This window comes from Trichomycterus rosablanca, chromosome 9, assembly GCF_030014385.1.
Source record: "Trichomycterus rosablanca isolate fTriRos1 chromosome 9, fTriRos1.hap1, whole genome shotgun sequence".
Taxonomy (NCBI): domain Eukaryota; kingdom Metazoa; phylum Chordata; class Actinopteri; order Siluriformes; family Trichomycteridae; genus Trichomycterus; species Trichomycterus rosablanca.
Window position 1 is genome coordinate 24,055,077 of NC_085996.1, and position 27,734 is coordinate 24,082,810.

A 27,734-nucleotide genomic window follows, 5' to 3' on the forward strand; every position below is an offset into this window, starting at 1 on the left:
TAAAGCTTTATTACTCATTTTTATTAGGATTATTAGTGTGCATGTAACTGCATTCGCTGGTGGCAAAGGGGAAAAACGCTGCAGGTTGTTTATTATTCATGTTTAGAGAATCAGGTCGGAGTGTATTGTTTAAGATTGTCACATATTGCACACTAAAGAGAATGTGGGTATAGTGTTTGTGCCCATGTATCTAACTCTTGTTGATCTGTAGTGCATTTATATATATTATAAATTATATATAATTTGAGACCTAAGTGTTACCAGCTCATCATGGAAATCCTGTAGGTTTGTGCTTAAGGTCACTTCAGGGTGCAGCAGAGGGAAAAGAAGGGTGGGGGAAATTAGGAAGTTGTTACTTGGAGGGCGCTGCTGGCACATTGATCAATGGGGTGCGCCGAACGTTGGTGGCCTGCCGTTGCTGGGCCAGGAATGACTGACCAGGCGGAACCAGAAAGTTTGAGCACCCAATCAGTCGAGACTCCATCGCCAGTTTCTGGCAAGTTAAGCTCTGTAATACATATAGAAATGTTATATTAAAGAAAGTATAAACCCTACTTCCAAAAAAGTTGGGTCAAATGCAGTAAAAACAAGAATTTGTAATTGTTGAACCTTTATCTATGATTCTGTTAAACCTTTATTTAACTGACAAAAGTGCAAAGAAAAGATTTCCAATGTTTTCACTGACCAACATACTTGTAAGCTTACTAAATTGTAAATGTAAACACACTTTGATGAATTTAATGCCTTCAACACACTCAAAAAAGCTGAAACAAAGGCATGACTACTACTGTGTTACATCACCCATTAATCGCTATTAATTACTCTTTTAAATCGTTTAATAGTTTGGGAACTAAGGACTAATAGTTGCACTTGTTCTTGCCCAATTCTTGCCCAATTATGCTTGATACAAGACTTAAGCTGCTCAACAATTGGACAGCAGGCAGGCTAGTCAAGCACATGCACTCTGTACCAATGAAGCCACACAGCTGTAGTGCATTCAGAATGAAGCTGGGCATTGACTTACTGTAATAACCACTGACTTAACAAGGGCAGCATATATCTCTCTAAAAATCCAAATATGCCTCTAAGTCAATAGTACATTAAAACATGCCAAGTCACTAATGCTGTGGGTACTGATGCCTCCCTCCAACATGACATACAGGGTGTGTTCGAAAAGCTAGGGAGCTGTCTACATAGACAGCATTTTATGTCATCCTGCGCACGCTCCCGAGAAGGAGGCTGTTCGAAATCCTGGATGCCTTAAAATCCTCACTTCTGAGGCATCTTAATATTTCAATGTTATTTAGGCTCAAGAACGTGTGAGCATCCGACACTGCCTTAGTGATCAAGGCAATCCCAGAATTCATTGCGGGTCGGGTGCTCTTCTCTCACAGAAAAATAAACATGGCTGACGGGGCGGAGAAACGAATGGAGTTACAGTATTTTCAAACGTAAATAAAATATTACTGATTTTTAACTTGTATAAACTTGTACCGAGTGTTTTTATTTGCAAGTTCGAGCTTGTCAGGAAATTTAACCGTTATCGGTACATGAAGGAAGATGATAGCTCAGTGGTTAAGGTACTGGACTAGTAATCAAAAGGTTGCCGGTTCGAAGCCTTACCACCACCAAGTTGCCACTGTTGGGCCCCTGAGCAAGGCCCTTAACCCTCAATTGCTCAAAATTGTGTTCAGTCATAATTGTAAGCCGCTTTGGATAAAAGCGTCTGCTAAATGCCGAAAATGTAAATGTAAATGTTATATTGACATTAGCGTGCTGTGCTTCCTCAGTTTATTGGTTTTAATGGCAAGATGCTAAATGCTAAACGCAAAATGTGAAACCCGATGGAATCGCTGTCTAAGTATTGCATTCGAATAATCTGCCTTATAAGTCATTGACTTATTAGAATCCTCTCTACTAAGGCAGCTGCCTATGTAGACAGTAAGACAGCAAGGCAGCTCCCTAGGTTTTCGAACACACCCATAGTTTTTTTGCACCTTTTGCTGTTTGGATAGTACTTTTTCAACTCTGACATCTGTTGCTCTGGACACTTTGACCTGCAAATGCCCCCACTGATCAGATGTTGGACCATTCTCAGCACTGACACTAATGGCAATTATATGGTAGTTTGTGTTGTATAAGTGTTATAGGTGGAGCAGTGTTTCATCTGTGAGGTCAGGCATGAATGCTGGACAAAAAAGGTTTGGCCCGCAATTGATGTTCTGATTTCCACCTAGGATATTCAGTAGCATTGAGGTCAGGGCTTTATGCAAGCCACCAAAGTTCCTTAACACCAAACTCATTAAACTATGTCTTAATTAACCTTGCTTTGTGCACAGGGGCACAGTCAAACTGCAGCAGGAGGGAGCCCTCCTCAAACTGTTGCCACAAAATTGAAAGAATAAATAAAATTTTCTGTCAATAATTTTAGACACCAGTAAGCAAAGGGGTGCAGCTAAAACACCTGAACTCAATAATCAGAAGGGGCGTCCACATACTTCTGGCCATATAGTGCATATCTTTACCTTGTTGTACCAGGCAGTCACAATAAGCTTCTCCTCATAATCCTTCAGCTCAGCCTGCTCACACTTTTTCTGTTACAGGCAAAGATTATCATTAAAACATACAGAGACGATCAGGAGAGAATAAATGCTGAAGTAGTCTTCATACCTCCAAATCTGTTATTCTCTTGTCCTTTTCTGCAAGCTGGTTCTTAAAAGACTGAATCTCAACTGATGCAGGGTTCAATTTTGGGTCGAGTGCTTTAATCACCTGTCAAACACACACACAAACACAGACATTCCAATTAATTTATCACCACCTTTCCCTTCTGTTAGTTGACATGTTTCTCGGAAACTATGCGGACAGTTCTTTTAGAGTATGTGGAGTACTTTAAACAGTGATTTCACTTTTATAAATATCATTCTTTAAGCTGAAAGTTGTTTAACATTATTTTTGTGCATACACTATATGGACAAAAGTAATGGGACACGCCGTACATGCTTCTGTGCAGGAACAGTTTATGAAAGACCCTTCCCTGTTTCATCATGGCTTTGCAACTCTGCACAAAGCAAGATCTATACAGACATGATGAAAATATTGGTTTAAAGAAACTCCAGTGGCCTGCACAGAGCCCTGACCTCAGCCCCACTGAACAGCTTTGGAATGAACTGGAACATCAATTTCCTGATCAACATCAGTGCCCAGCCATACAAATGCTCTTTCGCCTGAATGGGCACAAATTCCCACAGACATATTTCAAAGTCCTGTGAGAAGCCTTGTTAGAAGTGTGGCTGTTGTTATAGCTTTAAAAGATAATAAAAATAACACTCTATTTTAATACCATTTCTTTTTAAAATGGGATGTCCAACAAGCTCGTGGTCAGGTGTCCAAATACTTTTAACCATATAGAGTACCTGCAGTCCCTTTTAAAATATGGAACTAAAAACTCAATGTAAAAATCAGACAGCATTTGTATATAACTTTACTGTACTTACATTACGAGCTTTCTCCAGATACATTTTGTATCTCTCCTCCATGGCTTTCATGTCTTCATCTTTTTTCTTCAGAGCAGCCATCAGTTCATTCACCTTCAGTGCTAGAAAAGCAAATAAAGCACCAATGACATTTCTCAGACCAAATAATAACTAATATTATGATAGTTTTTAAGATTTTCTGTAACCACTTCATCCTAGTCGGGGACACTGTTGGACCATCGCAGCCTCTGCAAGGCACCAATTCATTGCAAAGCAACACCCACTCAATCACTAACCGTGGGGGATTTTTGGTGTAGCCAATCCACTGCATGTTTTGGATGGTAGAAGAAAATCAGAGAATACAGAGAAAAACAATGCAGACAAGTTTACAGTGACCAGGGGCAAGGAGTAAGGGACAGTGGTAGCCTAGTGGGTAGAGCTTTGGGCTATCAACCAGAAGATTGGCGGTTCAAATCCAGGCTCTACTATGCAGCCACTGTTGGGTCCTTGAGCAAGACCCTTAACCCTCTCTGCTCCAGGGGCGCCGTAAGATGGCTGACCCTGCGCTCTGACCCCAGCTTCCAAAAAAGCTGGGATATGTGAAGAAAGAATTTCATTGTACTGTATATGTATATATGACAAATAAAGTATATCTTCTTCTTCTTCTTTCTTCTAAATTGAGAACCCTATGGTCACAGGTTGTGTGGCTTTGTCTCAAACAAATGCACCATCATGCCGTCTCTTTAAATAACTAAATGAATGCACTTTGGTTTTGTTTGCATGTATGGTGCTACCTAGGCCATTGTTTTTTTGTTAATGCCAGTAAGGGAGGTGGCATGAATACGGATACTATTGTGTTTGTATTCAGTAGGGTAGAAAATTATGACTATTTCCCTTCAGGGAAAATTTAAAAGAACAAAAACGTCATCATACATAATTGCTGAAACAGAGACTAAGCATTTGGCTAAGAGGATGTGGTGGAAAAGGATAGTCTGAATTTTATAATTAGGTCAAACTGAACAAACAGTCCTTCATTTATTTATTCATCTTGGTCAAGGTTGTAGTAAACGGGTGCCAAGAAACAAGTGCACTTAGAACAGGGTGCAAATCCATCAAAAGGTAATATATGCTCATACATTCACTTTCTAACTTCTAGAAGTAATATACAACAATATAGAACAGTCTAATAAAACGTTTTAGCACTGACCCTATATGTTGCACTTTTATGTTTCATTTTGGGGTCCTATATACTGTACGTATAGTATAGATATATAGATGTAGTCTAGGCGCCGTCATGAGCGGCAGCCTCTCCAGTAGCTCCATCAGTGTTGTACTTCTATAGCTTTTCTATAGTGTTCTATTCTTTTATAGTGTTCTATCATTAGTATACTATTCTTTTATTCTTTATTTTGTGTTACTTTTTCTCACTTTTTCTATTTCAATCATTTCCCTTGGGATAAATAAAGTATCTATTTATCTATTAATACCACTGGATTTGGTTTTGTGCAATTTTAAAGAAAAAATTCAAAGGCTTTTCTTTGGTGAGAATCAGCTTTTCCAAGAGAGTCTAAACGCTAAAAGCTTTACGTGGTTTAATGTATTAAATGAACGACAGGAACACAAAAATCACAAGCCTAATGCAGCAAAGTGCGCGGTGCGAGCCGCTCAGGGAAACACAGCGGCAAGCTAAGCAGCACCGCCACACTCCATAGGAAACAACAGCACAGCAGCACAAAAGCGGTTTTGCCGCTTCTCATTTGAATGCGCCCTAAGAGATGAGTACGGTCAGGAATTGTACACCTAAAAGTTCATCTTTATAGTAGGTGGTACAAATGTATGTACCAAATAAAGTGTTCAGCAAGTATAGTGTGGTAGTATAAATGTAGTTTAGGTCACAACTATTTAGATTATGTTATAGTTCTATTTTTCTGCAACTGGAAGACGAGCAGTTCACACAACATGACTGATCATTTGGAGATTTTAAACACGATTTGCTATTGGCATTAGGCTGTATGCTTACAGGCTTGAGATACATCTGGCTGTAGATTGTCCAGTACTTCTTTCTTCTTCATGATTTCATCTTGGGCTTCATTCAACTGCACCCTATTGGAAAGAAAAAAACATATTACATTCAAGAGTTGTTGTTGTTGTTATTTTATTGGTATTGGAACAAAGTTTGTCTTAAAACGGTAAAAATTACATCAGTTTGAAAGACTTACAAATGAGCGTCCAGCTTCCTTTTCAGATGAGACTAGAAAGAAATAAAAGCAATCCATGAGAACAGACAAATCTGTGGTTTTGAATACTGTCTAAACCCAGGCTTGTTAGCAGTGTACAACTGACACATGAGTAAGTGTCAATGTAGGCCGTAAAATACGTCACATTAACAGGTATTTCTGTGATTGCAGTAAACTCACATCTTCAGGTTTGGCTCCCTGACTCTGAAGGGCTTTCTGTAAATCTTCAACCTGTTGCTGCAGCTCACTGACTCTCTCTCTGTTCAACCTACAAAAACATAACACAATATATACACACACATCCTAGAACAAAAATGTTTTCTAAACAATAATAATGGTCACCTAGATTAGACATAATTGTATTTTCTTTTAATACAGATTAATTCTATTTGAAATAATGCATACATGTTTGTGCAGGAAAGGAATGTACCAGGGAGCCTGAACTAATAGGGTCTGCTAAAAGAGTCTTGCAATAACACAATTAGTGGAAAACCCTAATGGACAGTGTGTTTTTCCACCACATATTAGCAATGTGTACTCTGCATTTAGTTTCTTTTAGTGTTCTATATTCCCCTTTTAGCTATTTATGTTTTCGAAATGTGACTGCTGATTTCACATTACACCCTACAGCGAATATGAATGCCTAGAGTATGCATGCCTATTACTTGCCAACACAATCATTAACTACACACATACACTTTTATTTTACTATGATCCAAAACAAACTATCCTTCTAGAACTGTGCATGTGGTTAGAAAATAAAAAGCATGGTGGCTCAGTGGGTAGCACTGTCGCCTCACAGCGAGAAGGTCTTGGGTTCGATTCCCAGGTGGAGCAGTCCGGGTCCTTTCTGTGTGGAGTTTGCATGTACTGTACTTCTTGTGTCTGTGTGGGTTTCCTCCCACAAGTCCAAACACATGCAGTCAGGTTAACTGGAGCTACTAAAACTGCCCTAGTGTGTGTGTGTATGCCCTGTGATGGACTGGCAACCTGACCAAGGTGTTTTTCTACCTTTCGCCAAGTGAATCAGACCCACCACGACCCTGAATAGGATAAATCGATGCTAAATAAAACAACAATTGAATGAATGAATAATTCGACTGGAAAGTGATCAGTTAAATACTAAAAATTAAAAAAAAAAAATACTGACATTAACTTCTACCCTCTACAAACAACAAATACATGGTTTGAGAAAACACACTATTTGAGCTAAATGTAACTATTTGCACTGCCTTGACCCTCTACTTATCAGCCTTAAAGAGAATTGCATATTCATTCCAGCAAACACACAGAATAGATAACGCACGTATTTTGGTCATGTGACACATACAATGCTCCATCTGAGCCTGTAGGTAAATCAGCTCATATTTACCTAGTGTGTTTTTGCCCTGTAAATTGGTAAATCATTGCCATCCTATTTTCTGGATTTTTTTCCCCTTTGTCTGCCAAACTATGACCCATCCAACACGTGTTGGTTTCCCACACAGAACCCCCTCACCTCCACCCCTTACCCCCACGCTCACACAGGCACCCAGACCAATCCCAGAGATTGCATATCGCACACTCACACACGGCCAAATGCATTTGTATGGAACTTGGCCAGGTCAAGGCTCTGTTAAGATTCAGTGGTGTTGATTTGCAATTACAAATAAGTTTTCTTATTGAATCAGTCATGATTTAGACATGTAGAGTCACTGTGCAACGTGCATTGTCTGCATATGGGAAAGTAAATATGAACTAAGTGGCTCTTTAAATAAAACTATGTGAATAAAATGACACATTTTTTATCTTCAATATTTATCTCAAATGTTTGGGCTGCATGGAGGCTCAGTGGGTAGCACGGTCACCTCACAGCAAGAGGGTCCTGGGTTCGATTCCCAGGTAGATCGGAAGCTCTGGTTTTCTCCCACAGTCCAAAGACATGCAAGTGAGGTGAATTGAAGACACAATATTGTCAATAACTGAATAACAGAAACTATCGGTCCTATCATGAATGTAACCAAAGTGTGTAAAACATGTAACCAAAGTGTGTAAAACTCCTAATAAAATAAATAACATCTCATATGTTTGAGCAGGACAATGTGGTACCTGTTCTCCGTGTCAAGTTTACTGCGTGAACGCCGTTCTTCCTCCAGCTGCATCTGAAGCTCGATGATGCGCTCATTCTCCGAGTCCTCCTGCTGTACGCGGAGCATTTTATTCTCATGCTGCAAACGGATGAACTTCTCCCTTTGTGTACAGATCAAACATTTTTAAACCGGAAGTAACATGCAAATTAAACCACATTATCTGTAGCACAAATACTAAAGCACAATACCTGTATTCGATGGGCAACAGCTCAGCTTCTAAGTTGTCACGATTTGGACTCCCAGTCTTATACATTTCTGCAGTTTAAAAACATACGTACAATGGTTTAACTAGTGAACCCAGAATCAAAAGGATTGTGGGAAGTTAAGACTTCCTACTATTTGTCTACTTGTTAAACTATTGACTATTTCAGCCACTCCCATAGCTAACAAATAAAAAATTAGTTTAAAATCATGCAGTCCAGACACTTCCAATCCAGAAAAATTGGAAAAAAAATTGGAAGAACCATGAAAGGACACCACCTTTCCAACAAGTCAAATTAGGGAGTAATAAAAGCTCAGCTGCAAAACAAGTTTTGTAATCAACAAATAGTTTATGTCCTTGGATGCAACACTCAGCAAAATCAACACCAAAACTGTTTGTTCAGAGCTTCATAAATTATTTTCCTGATCAGCAGTATACAAGCCTAAGATGTCGGGTGTAATGGAATGGAGAGGTATAAAGCACACAACCATTTGACTCTGAGGCAATTTACTGACATTTTGGAAGATACACTATATGGACAAAATTATTGGAACACCCCTTCTAATTATTGATCATATGTTTCAGCCACAACAATTGTGAACAGGTGCAATAATTTATTTATATAAAGGAAACTATATGCTTCCAATTTTGCAGCAGCATTTTAGGAGAGGTCCTTTCCTGCTCCAGCATCACTGTGCCCTGTGCACACGCTGACCTCAGTCCCACTGAACAGCTTTGGAATGAACTGGAACATTAAGGCTTCCTTGACCAACATCAGTACCAAGCCATACAAATGCTCTTTTGACTAAATGGGCTCAAATTCCCACATACATACTTCGAAGCCTTCTCAAAAGAGTGGCAGTTCTTATAACTGAAAAAAATCACATAGAAGTCACTATATTTAATATCATTTGTTTTTTAAATGGGACATCCAACAAGCTCATGGCCAGGTGTCCAAATACTTTTGGCCATAAAGTGTACATATAAATTGCATTCAGTTTCATACCTGCTTGGAGAAGCTGGTCTTGTTGAACTTGTGTACAGCGCAGTTCCTCATTGGTCTCTCTCAGAGAGTCTCGTTCAATGATGATTCTCTGGTGGATTTAGCATCACAGCACATAAACAGTTAAATTAAAGTAGATTGTTCAACTGAAGCATGTTCGTATAGACATAACAACGTATACATGTGTACCTCTTTCTCCTTCAGGAGTGCTTCATGTTTTTCTTCAAACTTCTTCATCTCAAAGGCTAGAATATCAGCCCTACGAGTCTCCTCAGACAACTTCATGTGCAGCTCCTGGACCTGAAAAAAATATTTCACAATTTTGTCTTTTTTCATATGATTTTGTTTGTCCAGTGGCATCTGTAACATTGGCAGCATAGTGGGAGGACAACATAGACTGGGAGCCAATCCATCGCTGGGTGACATGCATTTAAGCACCCATTTACATTTTTAATTAGGCACATTAGGCAATCCCTTTTATGTATGTTTTTGGACATTGGGAGGACTTTATTAATAATGACACATCATTAAAATTTATTTTTTTGATTGAGGTCTATAATGGTTCATTAATAAATATTACGTGTATTATTTTAAAGTTTTGCCAGCTATTATGTAAAGCCCTTTATAAAAGTATAATTTAATTATTTGTTTTTTTAATGCCACTTTATACACTTGATTGTGTTTATAAAAGTATAAAATACTATGTGTCCTTTATTCTGAAAAATAAAACTTTTATTTGTATCTCAGCGAAGCCACTGACTTGACCAAGCATCCATACACACACAATTGACTGTGTGTGAAAAAGGGAAGGCCAAATGGGACCTCATCCTGCCCTTGCTAAGATATAAGACTGGTTCGGCTGCTTTCCAAATGGAGGAAGGGGATTTTCTTATGCCAAACAACTCTGTCTGGGAAACCAACACTGGCCGGCTATAAGCAGTGACCACAGATTGGACATGTGCCAGAGAAGGAATGTGCTAGTCTGCAGCACTCTTTGACCGGTGTGAGTGTTATGCTTGAAACAAAGGTTGCAATCTGGAATTAGGCATGATTAACTGTGTAAAAAAAAAAAAAAAAAACATAATTTTTCTAAAGATTCTGTAATGCATACAGCAATTTAGTTAGCAATCAGTTCGTCAAAATGTCCAAGTCTAAAGCAGCTAAAACACTACTCAGGTAACTGAGTTTGGAAAACTTCCAACCAATTCTGTTTAAATCTGTGAATATAAATATGCACTTTTTAGATACCTGTCTTTTATAAGTCTCAAGTTGAGCACGGGCAGCATTGGCCTTGCGGAGCTCCTCCTCAAGACTGACAGTGTTTTGCATGTAAGAAATGTTTTTGTCCTCCAGAACCTTCATCTGCCGTCTTAAATCACTCAGATCGTCCAGCTTCTTTTTGTAGGTCTCCACAGAGGCCTCAAGCTTAACTGCCCGGTCAGAATAGTTCCTGCACACACACAAACACACACACTCATTAATAAAATGCATTGAGTAAACCACAAAAATAGATGCTTATTTTATCTTTCGTGAAAAGTTAACAAAACAAGTAAAGCAGGTGAACTGGTAACGGTGAGGGAATCATGATTGAGTATGAAAGGAGGATCCACCAAAAGCTCAGTCTTTAATCAGAAGTTCAAACAGAACATTTCTCAAAGCAAGATAAGATGCAAATCATTTATGATGTTCACCACCTACCATACATAATATTGTGAAAAGATTCAGGAAATCCAGCAAAATCTCAGTCTGTTTTGGGCAAGGACAGAGACTCTGTTGAATGGAATGTGTGTGACCCTTGATCCCTGAGACATTAGTAGTGAACTAGCACATTATACTGCTGTGTTACCTAAGTACCCCTAGCAACAATCTTTTAAATAAAACAACTGTAAACAAAGTTGAAAAGATGGGCGGTCTACAAAGCTGATTTGAATATTACACAATACAACGATAGTAATAAACAATCATTACAAATGCATCTGACTAAGTGTAATTGTATGTGGTTAAAATCTAGGCTGCAATCCACATTCAATATATATAGGGTGACCTGGTGGGTAGCACTGCCCCCTTACAGCAAGAAGGTCCTGGGTGGGATTCCCAGGTGGAGCTGTCCGGGTCCTCGCTGTGTGAAATTGGTATGTTCTCCCTGTGTATGCGTGGGTTTCCTCCGAGCGCTCCGGTTTCCTCCCACAGTCCAAAGACATGCAAGTGAGGTAAATTGGAGATACTAAATTGTATCATAAATGTGACCAGTAATTGCCTGTCCTGTCATAAATGTAACCAAAGTGTGTAAAACATGACATTAAAATCCTAATAAATAAATAAATATTCAGCTTTCACTACTTACAAATAACAAGCAGGTGGCAGACAGTAAAAGTAATTCTTATTTTTTCATATTGCAGCTTTTGAATAAATATTACTAGCCAGGAATTAATGTATTCCTATTTCAAGCCACATCTGGGAAAGTAATTGCTTTTAGAATAAAAAAAATACTAAAACACATATAACTCATCAAACTCAAACTCAGATATACTCTTAGCCACAATGATAAAGTTGTCAGTGATATACCTCAGAACGTCAAGCTCATCCTTCAGTGCGCGGGACTCTTCGGCCAGACTGGTAAGTTCATCATTCCGATGTTGAAGCTCCACTAGCTGCATTTCCAGCTCCTTACAGTGAATCCGGTAGTCATCTTTAGCCGCCTCAAGTCTTCAGTTCAGAAACACAAACACCAAGACACTTCAACATAATCAAGCAAATTTAATAGTTCTTTAAAAAGGCTGTATGATCTGACATTGTAATTAATTCAGTAACTGCTAAAATATAGCAGTTTGTTGACTTGCAATATTTCAGTATGGATATACAGTATCAGAGAGTGTTTTCAATTGAATTCTACAGGTTATAGGTCTTGACAAAGGGTCTTAATTTTCTTTTTCTGCCTCTTTAGCGTGTCCAATCACCCAATTTGCATCACGCATCCTCTCTGCCTCTGCCGATCCCTGCCCTGACCGAGGAGATTGAAGCTAACCCACATCCCCTCCGACACGTGAGCAGCAAGCCGTATGCATCTTGCCACCCACACATTGACGAGTGTGGCGCCACCTAGCGTTGCGTGCGGAGAGACACACCCTAAGAGCACTCCTTCCTCATCTCCGTGCAGGCGCCTCTAATCAGCCAGCAGAGGTCGTAACCGCACCATTCTGACAGAGAGAGACCCACTTCCGACCTTAGTCCCACCCATCTGAACAACAGGCCAGTTGTTGTTCATATAGCCGCTCAGCCTCGGCCGGTAAGGCAGAGCTGGATTCTATACAATGTACTCGAGATCCAGCTCCGGTTGCAGCGTGTGTTTTTACCGCTGCGCCAGGCCAAAGGGTCTTAATTTTTAACATCACCATAACCTGCTATTTTAACAGGGATGTGTAAACTTTTTAGTACAAACTATTTTAGTACAAAGTAAAAAAAAAAATAGATGTGTATTAGTAAATATGCACACTAAAAGGATAATACATAACAAAAACAAATACGCTTTTGCTGAGTATAAAAACGTGAATGCACCCTCAGACAGTAACGTGCCAATTTAGTCAGTATTTGTAAACCTGCAGTCTCTTCAATAAGACAGTTCATGTTTGCCTCTAAATAAAAGTAACTAAAATCAGTTAACAAGTTTAGATAGTTTAAATCCTTATTGTAATGACAAATGCAGAAGAGAAACTTGCACTTTACCACACCACTGCCAAAATCTTTAAATACTAACACTTAACCGGTGTGCTGCTTGTTGGCGCCATCTAGTGGTCAGTAGGCCTACACTTAGATAAAGCCAATGGGCGCTAGTGCACAAGTGACGCAGCCTATAATTTTAGTTTTTCCATTGCAGTAAACATAAGAATTAAACTAAACTTCTATCACAGACGTACATTAAAATACAGCTGCTATTTCATACAGATCATGCTCACACATGGCAGGTGATTTTTATTATTCTTGGGATGTTTCAGTATTTAGGAGGTCACCGTATGCATCCGTATGCTGCAGACTTGGCACTTGTTTTTTTTTTGTTTTTTTTTAAGCCAGATACCCTTCCTGACACAACCCTCCTCTTTTTATCCAGACCTGAGACTGAGAGCACTGTGACAAGTGCACTTGCCAATGGCTAGGCTGTTTCAGCCACCCCCGACTATTCCCCTCTATCTGCCATATGTGGTTAGGTATAGTGAAAATATGGGTTAAAATTAAGTCTTTTAGGGCATGTCTACAATTAAAATAACAAGAAAAAATATCAACAAGCTGGTACCAACCTTTGGTTTGATAAGTGCTTATGGTATGTTATGTTCTTTTGATTTTTCTATTTTGTTTGTAGTATTAAAAACAATATAATATTGATCGAAGCGGCACTGTGGTATAGCAGGTAGTGTGGGTGCTGCACAGCACCAGTCCTAGAGACCTTGGTTTAAACATTTCTTTTTCTTTAGTAAGAAGTGGATTTATTTTTGGTACTCTGGTTTCAGAAAGGTTTATTACCACTAGATGAAAATAGGTAAATGTGTGTTGCCCTGGCAACTGGCTTCCTGTCCAGGTTGAATTCCTGCCTTTCTTAATGTCCCTGTTTAGGATAAAGTGACTACAGATCAACAGTAAAGTAAAAACTGATCACTGCACATTTTATCGCCCTTTTTACCGTATGATGTCTTTCAAACAGTAGCAAAACAAGCAGAAATGAAAGTGCTGTTCATTTTTTCCCCCACATATAATCAACAATGTATGTAAAATCTTATGATTTACAGAACCACAATGTTGCTTCGCACCTAATCAAAGTGAAGGGTTGCCATGTGTTTGTTTTTCAACCAGATGATTTTCCTCCAGTTTTTACCATACTTGTGTGGGTGTGGTCTGAACACACACCTGATGTAAAAGCTAATTATTTGAAGCATTGTTTTATTTCACCACAACATGGAAATGAAACTTATCATTGCTAATATTACTGATAAAGATTTCCTTCATTAAGAAACTTTGTAATTAGTAATTTTATCGTCAAGGCCCTTAATAATTATTGGCTAATGAACAGCAGTACCTGAAGTTCTCCTCCTGGAACTGCTCAAGCTGCTGTTGGAGTTGACTGTGTTTTTTCCCTGATGGTGTTCTAGGATCATCAAACAATTCCAGCTGATTAGCTCTATCGGTTAGAACATCGTTCTCTGCTAGAAGGCTGTTCCGCTCCTCCTGCAGCAGTGCCACCTGTTCACAGGGTTTGGGGTTTAAGAAGTAGTGTTAGTTTTTTAGTAATTAGACATGGGTAGTTTGGTGTTGTTATATATATATATTTGTTTATATATTTTCATATTCCCATAGTTAAAAGTGGCTGTGACATGTCTAGTCTTGTGCAAAAGTTTGGACACCTCGTTTTCTAGGTGTACACTCACTGAGCACTAAATTAGGTTCAAGTACCTGGTACAAACATTCATTTTTAAGCTACATCTACCATACAGATTAAATGTGTGGGTTACAATCACTAACTGTAGACCATCTATTGCTCTGTATACTTTGTCACCCCCCTTCCCCAGAAAAATCCCCAGAACACTGCTGCACCTGACATACACAGAAACAGATGGGCTAGAGTCAGTAATTGTACACCAACAAACTGTATCAGTGCGGTAGGTGCAGCTCTTAAAATAATTACTTAATGTATGTACCTGATATATGTATATAATAAAGTGTTAAAGTCTGTTAAATAAAGTCTGTTAGTGCAAGTTAAAGAACAAACATTTGTACATGTTAATGCACAATTAATGGTAATCTGCTGAATTTAACATATTGAAATGAATACAAAAGATGCAGCCATTGAGATCTGGGTTCAAGGTGGACAGTCTACCAAAACAATTGGATGGGTCTGAGGGAAGAAAGACAGTAAAAGAGTAAGAATGGCATGCAACAGTTAACACCAAGTCGAGTGGCATGTGGCATGGCATTTTTAGTCACAAAATATGGAACTTGACCTGTCCAAACTTTCACATAAAACTGTATATACGCCGCTCAGGTGGCGCAGCGGTAAAAAGACACGCTGCAACCAGGGCTGGATTCTGAGTATGTAGTATCGAATCCAGCTCTGCTTCACCGGTTCAAAGCTGAGTGGCTGTATGGGCAACGATTGGCCGGTTGCTCAGTTGGGGGGTGGGACAAAGAACCGGATGTGGGTCTCTCTCTGTCAGAATGCGATTACGACCTCTGCCAGCTGATTAGAGGCGCCTGCACAAGAGATGAGGAAGAGTGCCCTGAGGGTGTGTCTCTCTGCATGCAACGCTAGGTGGCGCCAAACTCATAAAAATGTGTGGGTGGCAAAAATGCATCCGGCTGCTGCTCATGTTTCGGAGGGGATATGTGTTAGCTTTGATCTCCTCGGTCAGGAGAGAGGATGTACGATGCAAATTGAACAATTGGATGCGCTAAAGGGGGAGAAAAAGGGGAAAATTTTTTAAAAAAAATAAAAATAAAAAAAATAAAAAAAACTGTATATACAAATTAGCCAGGATAAAAGCATGCATAGTTAATAAAGAATTAACCTTTCAAATATGACCGACTAAAAATTACATATAAATTTAAGACACTAATAAGTTGTGAACTTGCTTTAACCTGAAATGTTTGAGTCAGTTTACAAAACCCTTTTCCAGAAAAAGTTGGGACATGTTAAATGCAGTAAAAACAATAATCTGTGATTTGATAATTCCCTTAAACCTATAACAGTTTGAATGACTAACTAAATAATTCATACAATAAAAACTTTATTGTGTATTGTAAACTAATTTAGAATTTAAGGCCTGCAACACACTCCAAAAATTTGGGACGAGGCAAAGTAAGAGCGAAAAATGTATAGAATATTTATGTTACACCATTTGAAACATTCCACAATAAGTAGGTAAACTGATAACAGGTAAGAGTATAATAATGGGGTAAAAAAGAATCCACTGACCAGGAGTTCTTTCCCAAAGTTTGGCACAAAGTGATGAGCCATCATTGCTTGCAAAAAGTTTAAAACAAAAATGTCCCTGGCACCCAAACATAATCAGATAGCACGCCAAAGCCAAGATTCTGAGCTCACTGGTTCGAATCTTGGCTCTGCTACTGTCAGCTGGGCACCCTCTAGCAGGCATACGTGGCAGTGTCTGCAGCAGACAAAATTGGCTTTCCGCTGCTGGGTGGGAAAGACCGGACTAATGGGGTGGGGTTATCAATGCTCTGTAAGGACCTTGGTTGCCCAGGGCACCTGTACAGAAAGTCTCTGGACACAAGCTTATCTCAGATGGACCAAAAGACAGTAAAAACATGTGTTTTGGTCAGATTTATTCATTTATTAGGATTTTAACGTCATGTTTTACACACTATGGTTACATTCATGACAGAAATGTTAGTTGCTCATGGACAATGGACAATTTTGTATCTCCAGTTCACCGCACTTGCATGTCTTTGGACTGTGGGAGGAAACCGGAGCTCCCGGAGGAAACCCATGCAGAGGAAACTCCACAAAGAAAGGACCCAGACATATTTTAGCTGGTTTTTGACTGGCCTGCCTACAGTACAGTTTTGTCTCTTTTTGAAAATGTCTGGTCCATCTTAATGACAACAACGACATGGACTGCTAAGCAGCTGAAGTCTCATATCAAGCAAAAATGGACAAACTTTCCAGGTGCAAAACTGCAACATCTAGTGTCCTCACTTCCCAAACCATTAAAGTCTTTTTAATAGGAAAAGTTATTTAACAGTGGTAAACATGCACTGTCCCAACTTTTTGAATGTGTTACAGGAATGAAATTTCCAACATGCTTCTATTTACAAATTAAAATTAAGTTAGTTATGAACTACTCTGTCAGTTAAATACATGTTATGCCATTTATTACCTGTTTTGTCAGTTTAGTAAAAGCTCAGCTAAAACAGCATATTACAACATGTCTCAACTTTACTGGAAATGAAGTTTGTAACTGCAATAAAAACACGCCCAGCTTAAGTTTTGTGAGTAATTTCCCAGTGTTCTCTCCAAAGGTGTTAGGTTGGTTAGCAGACGGCTTTTGTTAGGCTTCACAGTCAAGCAGTCATTTGGACTTACCTTTCAGTCTCCAACATGTTTATAATCAATCTGTCAAAAATCAGTATCAGCAGTGGATCCATTTACAACAAATCTGAGTACATGATTACAGTGATGATGAAGCCAGATGTAATCTTTTAAAGAGGATACATGCCTGGAGAAACATGAACGTGAACTTGACTTAATAATAATGATAATCCATTTTATTTATGGCGCCTTTCAAAACACTCAGACACCTTACAAAAGCAAGAAAGTAACATGCATTAAAAACCATTAAAATCAAATAGAAATCAATAAGATGATCACAGGAGTATGTAAAAAGATGAAAATAAAAGAAAAATACAATAAAAATACGATAAAACATGCTCATTGAAAAGTACTGCATCTCCCAGCATACACACACATACACACTACTAATCTTTTTCTTTTGTCCATTCTTCTCCACTATTCCCAAGGAAACATGGTATGAATGACTATGCCATCTACAGCTGCAATCAGAAATATTCAACCCCCCAAGATAACTCATAATTTAAAGCAAACTCTAGCTTTGCAGGAAGGTCTACAATAGCAGAAGATTTTGTATATACTGTCATGTCACAATTATTCAACCTCTATATAGTATAACTGATCTTAAAATTTACTGTTAGTCTGTATGACCTAAAGTTGGGTTATGACAAGATTAAACTAAATGACCAACCTTAATTTGTTTGGGTTGTAACTGTTATATAACCACCACCAAGAGATTCAAGTGTTCAAGATGTGTTGCAACCAGGGTGAAAACTAAGGAGCAGTCACAAAAGCTAAGAGAGTTAGTTATTTAGTTGCAATTAAAGTCAGGGGGTATAATATGATTTCCAGGACTTTAAACATGCCTATAGACATTTGAGAGTGGGAGTATTTCTGGAAAAGCCAAACTTATGGCACAGCAGCAAAGCCGCTGGGTCTGCTACCCGCCGGGAAAGTTCTTAGAAATCTCATCGGGATTTGATGAGACAGAGACTGGGACAGTTCTATGGAGTGATGAATTAAAACTGGAACTGTTTGGTCATATGGATCAGTGGTTTGTCTGATGCAAGAAAGGTGAGGCTTATGACCAGAAGAACACTATCCCCATAGTCAAGCGTGATTTGTGGAACCCAAAATAATGTCAGCTTATGTTATCCAAATAGCTTGTATGTATCAATAAATATTCTTTGTATATTTTTCTTCAGTCCTATATAACCCACCATAATATCTTTTATGGTGACGGGGTGTGAATATTTCAGATTGCCACTGTATATGTAAAACTCATATACTGTATTATAATTACCCACAGTCCTGTTAGGCAGTATGTGTACGCAGCAGAGCCTGTGCTGCAGTTTCTCACCTGGATATCCAGCTCCTGGCAGCGCTGAGTCAGCTCATTTTTCTCTGCCATCAGCTCAGTTATGTCCTCCAGAGCTTTTTTAAGCTACCACCAGACACAAACAATGGTGTAAATACACAGTGGACTACTATGAAACAGCTACATAGAATTATGATTATAAAAATAAACGTACCTGCTGTTCTACATCCCCCTGTGGCTCTGTCCCAAAATGAGCCAAGGACTCTCTGCTCATTAGCTGCAGAAAAATGCACAATTAGCCCAAATATATGACACATATTATGAATATAATATCAATATAAATTGATCAAAAATAGGTCATTCTAACCTCCTGGATGGCTGTCATCACCACATGCTGCACAGATTCCTCCAGGGTCATGATGATCTGAATATACTCTAAATAAACACCACCAGAAAACACACATGTTGGTCAGGAGTGGAGGTCAGCAGCAGTAAAAAAAAAAAAAAAAAAAAAATTAATTAGAAAGTTAAGAGAGAAGCTAGCAGTCACTTAAAAAGATGTTTTTCTTTGTAGTCTTTACTGAGCAAAAGAATATTATATTTATATTTTTTGGCATCTAGCTGACGCTTTTATCCAAAGTGCCTTACAGTGCTGTGACAGTACAAGGTCTAAGCAATTGAGGGTTAAAGACCTTGCTCAAAGACCCAACAGTGACAACCTGCCAGTGGTGGGGCTTGAACCAGCAACGTTTTGATTACTAGTCCAGTACCTTAACCACTAGGCTACAACTGTCCTCCCACAGTTGTACATGGAGGTGGGTCAGTGATAATGTAGAGATGTTTTTCTGCTGCAGGAACTGCCAATCTTGATTATGTAACTGGCATCATGGATTCACAGTAATACCAAGGCATTTTGAGGAATGTGATGCATCATGTACTTAAACTGAACCTTAGTGATAATTAGAATTTAAAAAAAAAACAATGATCCCAAGCACACTTACAAGTCAACCAAAGCTTGGTTAAGGAAACAGTCCTGAAATATCCTGGAGTGGCTTCTCAGTCTCCAGATTTAAATTCCAAAGAGAATGGTGGGATTTAAAGAAAGCAGTTGCAGCAGGAAAGCCCTAATAAGCTGGAAGCTTTTGCATGAGAAGAATGGGCGAAGAGAAGTCTAAAGCTTGTTAGCGCTTAATGAAATCACTAGATTTCAATGGAAAAGGATGTTCCACCAAGTTGTAAGGCTAGGATTTGATAATAGTGCATATGGACATTTGTCAAAAGAACTAGATGTTTATGTCAAATTATATTCTAAAAATCGATTGTATGTAATAAATATTGCAAACTGTAAATCTGTGACTTTCATCCTGATCAAGATAAATTATTGTAGTATTTTAGTCCTGGACGTGGTTAGGGTGCAGTGGGATAAATCTAAAAAAAAAAAAGAATATTGTTCAAACTAAAAGCATCTAGAATTTTTGCTGCAGTTAGCAGTACCTTGTTTCCTCTCACATTTCACTGCACAGCCCAAGATGAGTTGCAGGAGGCGCCCAAGCTCTACTGGATCAGCTTGTTCAGCCAGACTCACCAGGTCAGGCAAGGGGAAGCCTGAAATATGCTGACTCAGAATCTGCAACAGAAAGACACACACACACACACACACACACACACACACACACACACACACACACAAACACACAAACACACAAACACACAAACACACAAACACACACACACACACACACACACACACACACCATTAGAGTTTACAGAGATGGATAATTATTTGAAGAACAAAGGAACAAAGAAATTAAAAGAGGAAGCTATGCTATGATGCATCAGCAGAAATTTGACCATTCTTAATTATTGATGGCATGGGTGGTGCAGCTGGTAGAGTAGGTGCAGGATAGCAACAAGGGTTGCCAAACGCCCCAAATTTAATTTTGTTTATATTGAAGTCATTGTTCATTATTACAGCCATTAATATGTAAACATTTTTGGGGGTTTTGAAATACTGTTGGAGCATAGGCCTGCTGCATTAACTAATAACAATTCAGCTTCAGCTCTTAGACAGATGAGCCTAAGAATTGTCTTATAAAAGGTAAATTGATTCAGCCTTTTCTCTAGAAGAGCAGATTATTCACATCCTGACGAAGCACATCCCAACAAGTATCACATTACCACGGCCAAGTCTGACTGTTAATACAGTCATCTCAGCATAAAAATATTTTTTCTTTACCATTGGTTTCTGTCTATACAGAAGCTAGGCTTGTGATGCATCAGCAGAAACTTGACCATGCTTATTTATTGATGGCATGGGTGGTGCAGCTGGTGGATTAGGTGCAGGACAGCAACAAGGGTTCTAAGGACCTGGGATCACAATCACAATCTGTGAGGAGATTTGTGAGTCTCTTAAATAATGACTTTCTTCTACCTCCCAAAAATATGCAAAAGGTGGACTGGCAGTTTAAAATTGCCCCGAGTTATGAGTAAGAAAGTGAATGATTGAGTGTGAACTGGAAATGAACTGGAAACAAATAAATTGATTTAGTACATGCTTTATGTACTAAAGCCACCGTCTGGAAGGCTGGTCCGACTCCGGCCCCACCGGGAAACAATGGTTGCAAGGCAGGAATACCTTGGACAGGGTGCTAACTTAACGCAGGGCTTTGGCCAACCTCTTATCCTTTCCTTCTTCCTCAGACATATCGACCGGCTGATAGCACTACTGAAATTAGAACCCAGATCTCAGAGGGGGTAGGCTAGCGTAAAAGAAGACTGCGCCACCCTGGCGGCTCTGTTAAATACACAAGATGTTTGTATGTTTATTATTTTTTAATGCAATAAACATACCTCATTATAGTAATCCACAATCATCTGCAGAACCTTTTTGAGGTTGTTCATCTGTGCAGAAACACACCATAAAAATGAAACAGTGAAAATCATACAGGTCAAACAACAAGACAGTTCATCTCCCCAGGGTAATATCAACTTACCACTTACCATACCTTACCTTCAAAAATAAACTAAAATCATTTACTGGCCTCACTTTGTTAATAAGCTTTTTTTTTGTCTGAATTTTGCATTTAAAATGAAACGAGGAGCATTTGTACAATACAAATACAATACAAATAATATTATTTGTAGAATACAAATAATACATAAATATACATTTTCCTAAAAAAAAATCTACTGTAGATTAATATAATGGGTTTCAAACATTGCTTTTTCATTATGTACTGTCTAATCAGAAAGCCTTGTTGTTTGGAAATACAGTATCAATCGTAAAAACATGCAGAGAATGTAGAGAAGTTTACCTTAAGTCTGACATTGTCTCCAATATCTTCCTTAATACGTGCCAGCCAGGTCTCATTAAACCATGATGGATCTCTAAACAACAACACGTTATTAAGCTGTAGAACATTTTACCTAATTACCTTAACTAATACAGTATGAATAATATAAATTCTTAGAGTCCTAGCACTACTGCCACCACTGGAAGAACACTTCCAGACAAAGGTAGTTAGGGAGCAAGTTAATGAGCAGTTAAGTTATAGCATGTACTTATACCATTCCTGTCACAATGGATGACTTGCAACCATTAAATAAAATATGATATTGAGCAAAGGGAGCTTGTGTAGAAACAATGCATTTTGTGAAACATTTCTATTTATTTAAGAAACAAGGTTCAACACCCAGATCACACCTGAAATCCAGTTGCTAATTAATTAATAACTGGTTGCACCAGTAGCTTTGACTGCAGCAATGACTGCAACTATATGTTTTCTATAATTGTACATTGCATTCAACCCATTTTAATTGCAGAACTGCTTTACTCAGCACAGTTCAAACTTTAATTCTGTTTATATTGAAGCCATTGTTTATTATTACAGGCATTCATATGTAAACACTTTTGTTATTTTTGGAACACTGTTGGATCATTGAATAATTACAAGTCAGCTCCAGCCTTCAGAAAGAAGACCTTCCATTCTCCTCCAGAATCGTCTTATAGAGAATGAACTGATTCAGCCTTTTCTCTATAACAGCAGATCATTCAGGTCCTGACGCAGCATATCCAACAAGTATCACATTACCACAGCCAAGTCTAACTGTTAATACTTTTTAATACTTTTTTGCCTTGCTACCATCCAACAAAGAATTTTTTTTGCTTTTATGTTGTCTGGTAGTAACACCTGACCTTGAAACCTTCAGCTTGCAGCTTTCCTGGGTCTTTTGTGACTCCTTGCACGAGTTGTTGCTAAGCCGCTGAAAAATGTCAGCAGGCCAGCCACCGCTGGGAAACATTTTCACTTTTACTGTGGGTTTTTAGTGGCTTTGTGGTGACTGGCTGAAATCAATCCTGGCTTTGTTCAATTAGGCAAATTGACTAACCAATTTGGATTTACTGGGTGTTTGATTAACAATTAAAAGAAACTGCTTTAACAAGAAGTTGATTATAAATGTTGGTTAGATCGGTGGCTTAGTAAGTAGCACTGCTGCCTCACAGCAAAAAGGTCCTAGGTTTGATTCCCAGGTGTCAGGGTCTTGTTCTTCCCAGGTCTGTGTGAGTTTCCTCCAGAAGTGTTCGACAATGAACTTGAACTGATAAATCACAGGTAACCTGTAACTAACTGTCCTGTCATGAATGTAACCAAAGTGAAAAACATTAATGTTGGTTAGTGTTGTTTTTTGTGCGTTTTTACTTATGTACCATTTGTGTAATATCATGTTTTGTTTACCAATCTGAAATGAATTTAATGTGAACAATATGCAACAATAGATAAAATCATAAAGAGAGCAGAAACTTTTTCACAGCCTTCCTTTGCAAGATGGGATAACAGTGTAAGAAAAGATGACAGTGTGAGGTGGTAAAACAGAAAAGAATGAGAAAACAGAGAAGATAAAGAATAAATGTGTGATGCACTCACATCTGATGCAGAGCCTGAGCCATAGCTGCACCAGTAGTCAGATCCTCCACTGTCTTACATGGTGCTGCCGTTTTAAAGGTCTGCAGCTAAAATCAAACACATAAAAAAACCAAGCATGATTGCATTGTTTATTCTTCTCTGTGAAAGGAGATTTTATGATGGAAAAAAAGCTGCTACAGTGTCATATGCTAGTACTTAAGGTCTCCCAGTCTTGTGTAATTAGTACAGCTTTTCTCCAACAGTAATACCATCTGGTTTGTTTCTGATGCTAACAATGCTGTTTGCATTATAAGTCTTTTTGTATTATGCTGCACTTTTATTTTACATGAACTGTAGCTGTGGAATGAATGTAGTTGTGCAGTTGTGCATGATGATATACACCGATCAGGCATAACATTAAGACCACCTCCTTGTTTCTACACTCACTGTCCATCAGCTCCACTTACCATATAGAAGCACAATTAATTCAGTAATTACTGACTGTAGTCCATCAGTTTCTCTACATCCTTTTTTAGCCTGCTTTCACCCTGTTCTTCAATGGTCAGGACTCTCCCAGGAACAGAGCAGGTATTTTTTGGGTGGTGGATCATTCTTAGCACTGCAGTGACATGTGTGTTATTGTGTGTTGTGCAGGTATGAGTGGATAAGACACAGCAGCGCTGATGGAGTTTTTAAAAACCTCACTGTCACTGCTGGACTGAAAATAGTCCACCAACCAAAAATATCCAGCCAACAGCGCCCCGTGGGCAGCATCCTGTGACCACTGAAGAAGATTTAGAAGATGACCAACTCAAACAGCAGCAATATATGACCTATCGTCTTTGACTTTACATTTACAAGGTGAACCAACTAGGTAGGAGTGTCTAATAGAGTGGACAGTGAGTGGACACGGTATTTAAAAACTCCATCAGCGCTGCTGTGTCTGATTTACTCATACCAGCACAACACACACTAACACACCACCACCATGTCATTGTCACTGCAGTGCTGAGAATGATCCACCACCTAAATAATACCTGCTCTGTGGTGGTCCTCTGGGGGTCCTGACCATTGAAGAACAGGGTGAAAGCAGGCTAAAACAGTATGTAGAGAAACAGATGGACTACAGTCAGTAAGTGCTTCTATATGTTAAGTGGAGCTAATAAAATGGACAGTGAGTGTAGAAACCAGGAGGTGGTTTAATGTTATGGCTGATCGGTGTATAACATTATAGAAGAATGGGTGAAGATTCCACAAGAGAGGAGTCAGGCTTGTTAGCAATTATTAAAGGTTATCACGTCAAAAGGATGCCCCACCAGGTAGTGAGGCTGGGGTTGAATACTACTGCATATGGATTTATTTATTAGGATTTTAACGTCATGTGTTACACACTTTGGTTACATTCATGACAGAACAGGTAGTTACTGGTTACACAAGATTCATCAGTTCACAAGTTTAATGTCAAACACAGTCATGGACAATTTTGTATCTCCAATTCACCTCACTTGCATGTCTTTGGACTGTGGGAGGAAACCGAAGTTCCCAGAGGAAAGCCACACAGACACGGGGAGAACATACAAACTCCACACAGAAAGGACCCAGGCCGCCCCACTTGGGGATCAAACTCAGGACCTTCTTGCTGTGAGGCGAAAGTGCTAATCACTGAGCCACCTGCATATGGACTTTTGTTTAAGCATACAGTAGACCCCTGAGTTACGAACGGTTTACCATATGAACATTTTGGGTTACGAACGATCTTTTTCAATTTAACTTACAAACAAATTTTGAATTACAAACAGAAATTCGCGAAACACGTGACGTCACGAACAAGTTGACTCCAACCGTCTCTCTATATATATATATACAGTGAGCGAACATTCGGACAGCGGACGGTGTTTTTCCGGTGTTTTCTTTATATCTTGTAAAATTCAATATTAAAATGTCCCCAAAGAAGGTGCAGAGGAAGTGCAGTGGTGAGAAAATGAACAAAATCACTATTTGTTGTTGTATAATTACTCCTGCCAGTAGCTGTCACTGTGTATCAGACAGAGGGGACAGTGAGTGATAGAGAAGAAGGAATTCGGCTCAGTAAAGTATTCTTTCTTTCGTGCAATTACACCTACAAAATACAACACTACTGAAATAAAGAAGGAAATAATAGAGAAATATGAGAGTTATTGTTGTTTCTGGTATATACATTTTATAAAGAAAGAAGGAACTGTATTATGGTGTATGGTACAGCACACGTACTGTACTGAAATGTGATGTGTGTGTTTTATGTACAGTACAGTACTACTGTGTATTGTTGTTTATTATTGTTTATTACAGTAATGTCTATTCTATAATTTAAGATTAAGGGAAATATATAGTTGTATTTATAACAAAAAAGACCATTTAAGACATTAGAAAGGTTAGGTAAGGGGGTGGTTTGGGAGGTCTGGCACGGATTAATTCTGTTTACATTATTTCTTATGGGAAAAATAGGTTTAACTAACGAACATTTTGACTTTGAACCCTCCTGTTATGTTCGTTTCTCGCCAGGGCAGGTTTAATTATCCAAAAGTGTCAGAAACCAAAAAATCCCAATAATCATTGTTTATATCTCATTATTAACTCCTTCTGCTTGGCTTAATAAGTTAAATCAATGAAGTTTTATACCAAAAAATACTTTTAACTATATCTTTTTAGATTTTGGAACATTAAGACGGGTCAATTTGACCCATAAACATAACAAGAGCGTTAAGAACAGCCCTTTGGAACCAATTAAATTCGTATGTCAAGGGTCCACTGTACAAGATGTTTCTTATTAAAACGCTGCCAACTTTTGTAATGCTTGCATGTACCAATACTGATTTTCGATTTCTGGAGAATTTGTGTTGTATATTTTCATTTAACTCTATACACCACAGTATTCCTTTAAGGTGAAGACGGCTGAATATTCCAGATTCCAACTGCACAAACCTGTATTAAAAATAGACTAAAAATAGACTAAAAATAGACTAAAAATAGACTAAAAATAGACTAAAAATAGACTAAAAATAGACTAAAAATAGACTGAAAATAGACTGAAAATAGACAACCAGCCCCGTTCTCCTCTACTGTATAGTGCCTATTGAAGAACTGCAGTGCAGAAAAAGACTACACTTTTGACTAAATATTTGTTTTTGCATCCAACTGTCCTGTTGGCAACCAGGCGCAATTTAAATCGACTGACATACCGCTGCATGGACGCCTCAGTAATACTCAGTAATCGGCTAAAGTGAGGAACAGAAGCATAGTGGTAATATTTATCAACAGCTAGCTGTTTAGCTAGCTATTCATTAAACAGTGCCAACACTGGAAACTACATATGCAAACACTGGCATAATGTTGTACCAATGTTATGGGTGTAATGCCATTCTTATGCTGGTATTTCATCAGTGCTGGAAGATATTTAAAATAAAAATAAATATTATCATCAGACTGACGTGGCTACCTGCGACAGGTACTTATATCGTCACTGGTCAGAAGCCTCATAAATAACCCGATTACTTAAGAGATGCGATTAAATGGTACAGAAATGTAACTTACCCAGATGATCAGGCTCTCACATAGCACCGCTTTGTTTACATCCATAACTCCTCTAATCCAGATTAAGCATAAGATATATTCTCATCCACCTGTCACCAACACTCTTCCCTTTTCCGCTGCATTTGACCTCACCTGAAGGCGGAGTTCTGACCGTCCGCGCAATCAGCGCAACCAGCGCACCAGTGTCCGGGCGGTGCGCACTGTTACTACCGTAAACTGATGGTGAATCGCAATGTTAGAGTACCGTGCTGATGCGGATTGGAGGATTGACGGGATCAAAGCTCAGTCCTGAGGAATGAAACTGCAGTCATGTCTGATAACAGCCAATCAGAACAAAGAAAGATTTACACCATATAGTTCTGGCGCAAATAAAGTTAGTAAAGTTGATTTAGCAGAAGAGTAAAAAAGGTGAATTAAAAATACAATTTAGTAGTATTACTAAATAATTATAATAATGCTTTTAAATGGCCGCTCAGGTGGCGCAGCGGTAAAGTACGCTAGTGCACCAGAGTTGGGGTTTCGAATACATCGTATCGAATCTCAGTTCTGCCTTTCCGACTGGGCTGGGCGGCTGCATGAACAACGATTGGCTGTTGTTCAGGGTTAGAGGGTAAGAAAGTCGGATCATAGGTCCTCATAACTGGTGCAACTGCGGCCCCTGCTGGCTGACTGATGGCACCTGCACAGGGCTGAGGAATAATGCTGATGGGGGTGTGGCCCTCCGCACACAGTGCTCGTCGGTGTATGAACTCGACTCGTGCAGGTGAAAAATGCAGTCTGTACTAACTGTACGTGCCGGAGGGGGCGTATGTCAGTTGAGA

General features: G+C 38.8%; 1 protein-coding gene across 1 annotated transcript; it reads right to left on the bottom strand.

Annotated features, from left to right (window-relative positions):
• On the bottom strand, positions 1–27,028 carry hook1 (hook microtubule-tethering protein 1). Its single transcript, XM_063002125.1, has 22 exons — positions 26,914–27,028; positions 23,365–23,450; positions 21,754–21,826; positions 21,290–21,340; positions 19,934–20,066; positions 18,807–18,874; positions 18,654–18,716; positions 18,482–18,565; positions 14,113–14,276; positions 11,613–11,753; positions 10,296–10,497; positions 9,237–9,347; positions 9,051–9,138; positions 8,031–8,097; positions 7,802–7,942; positions 5,894–5,981; positions 5,696–5,727; positions 5,497–5,579; positions 3,498–3,598; positions 2,671–2,772; positions 2,526–2,594; positions 1–508 (listed from the first exon to the last, which is right to left on the bottom strand). Exons 1-22 carry the CDS (start codon positions 26,956–26,958, stop codon positions 353–355), a joined length of 2,148 nt encoding a protein of 715 aa, XP_062858195.1. The 5' UTR covers positions 26,959–27,028; the 3' UTR covers positions 1–352.
• Between the last annotated feature and the right edge of the window lie 706 nt (positions 27,029–27,734).

What these genes read in the sequence shown, in the direction of transcription:
- hook1 (XM_063002125.1), bottom strand. Translation starts at nt 26,958, where the DNA reads ATGGATGTAAACAAAGCGGTGCTATGTGAGAGCCTGATCATCTGG. An exon ending in TTGTGGATTACTATAATGAG is followed by an intron (nt 20,067 to 21,289) that starts GTATGTTTATTG and finishes TTTCTGTTGCAG; the next exon opens with ATTCTGAGTCAGCATATTTC. An exon ending in GATGAGCTTGACGTTCTGAG is followed by an intron (nt 10,498 to 11,612) that starts GTATATCACTGA and finishes GTGTGTGTGCAG; the next exon opens with GAACTATTCTGACCGGGCAG.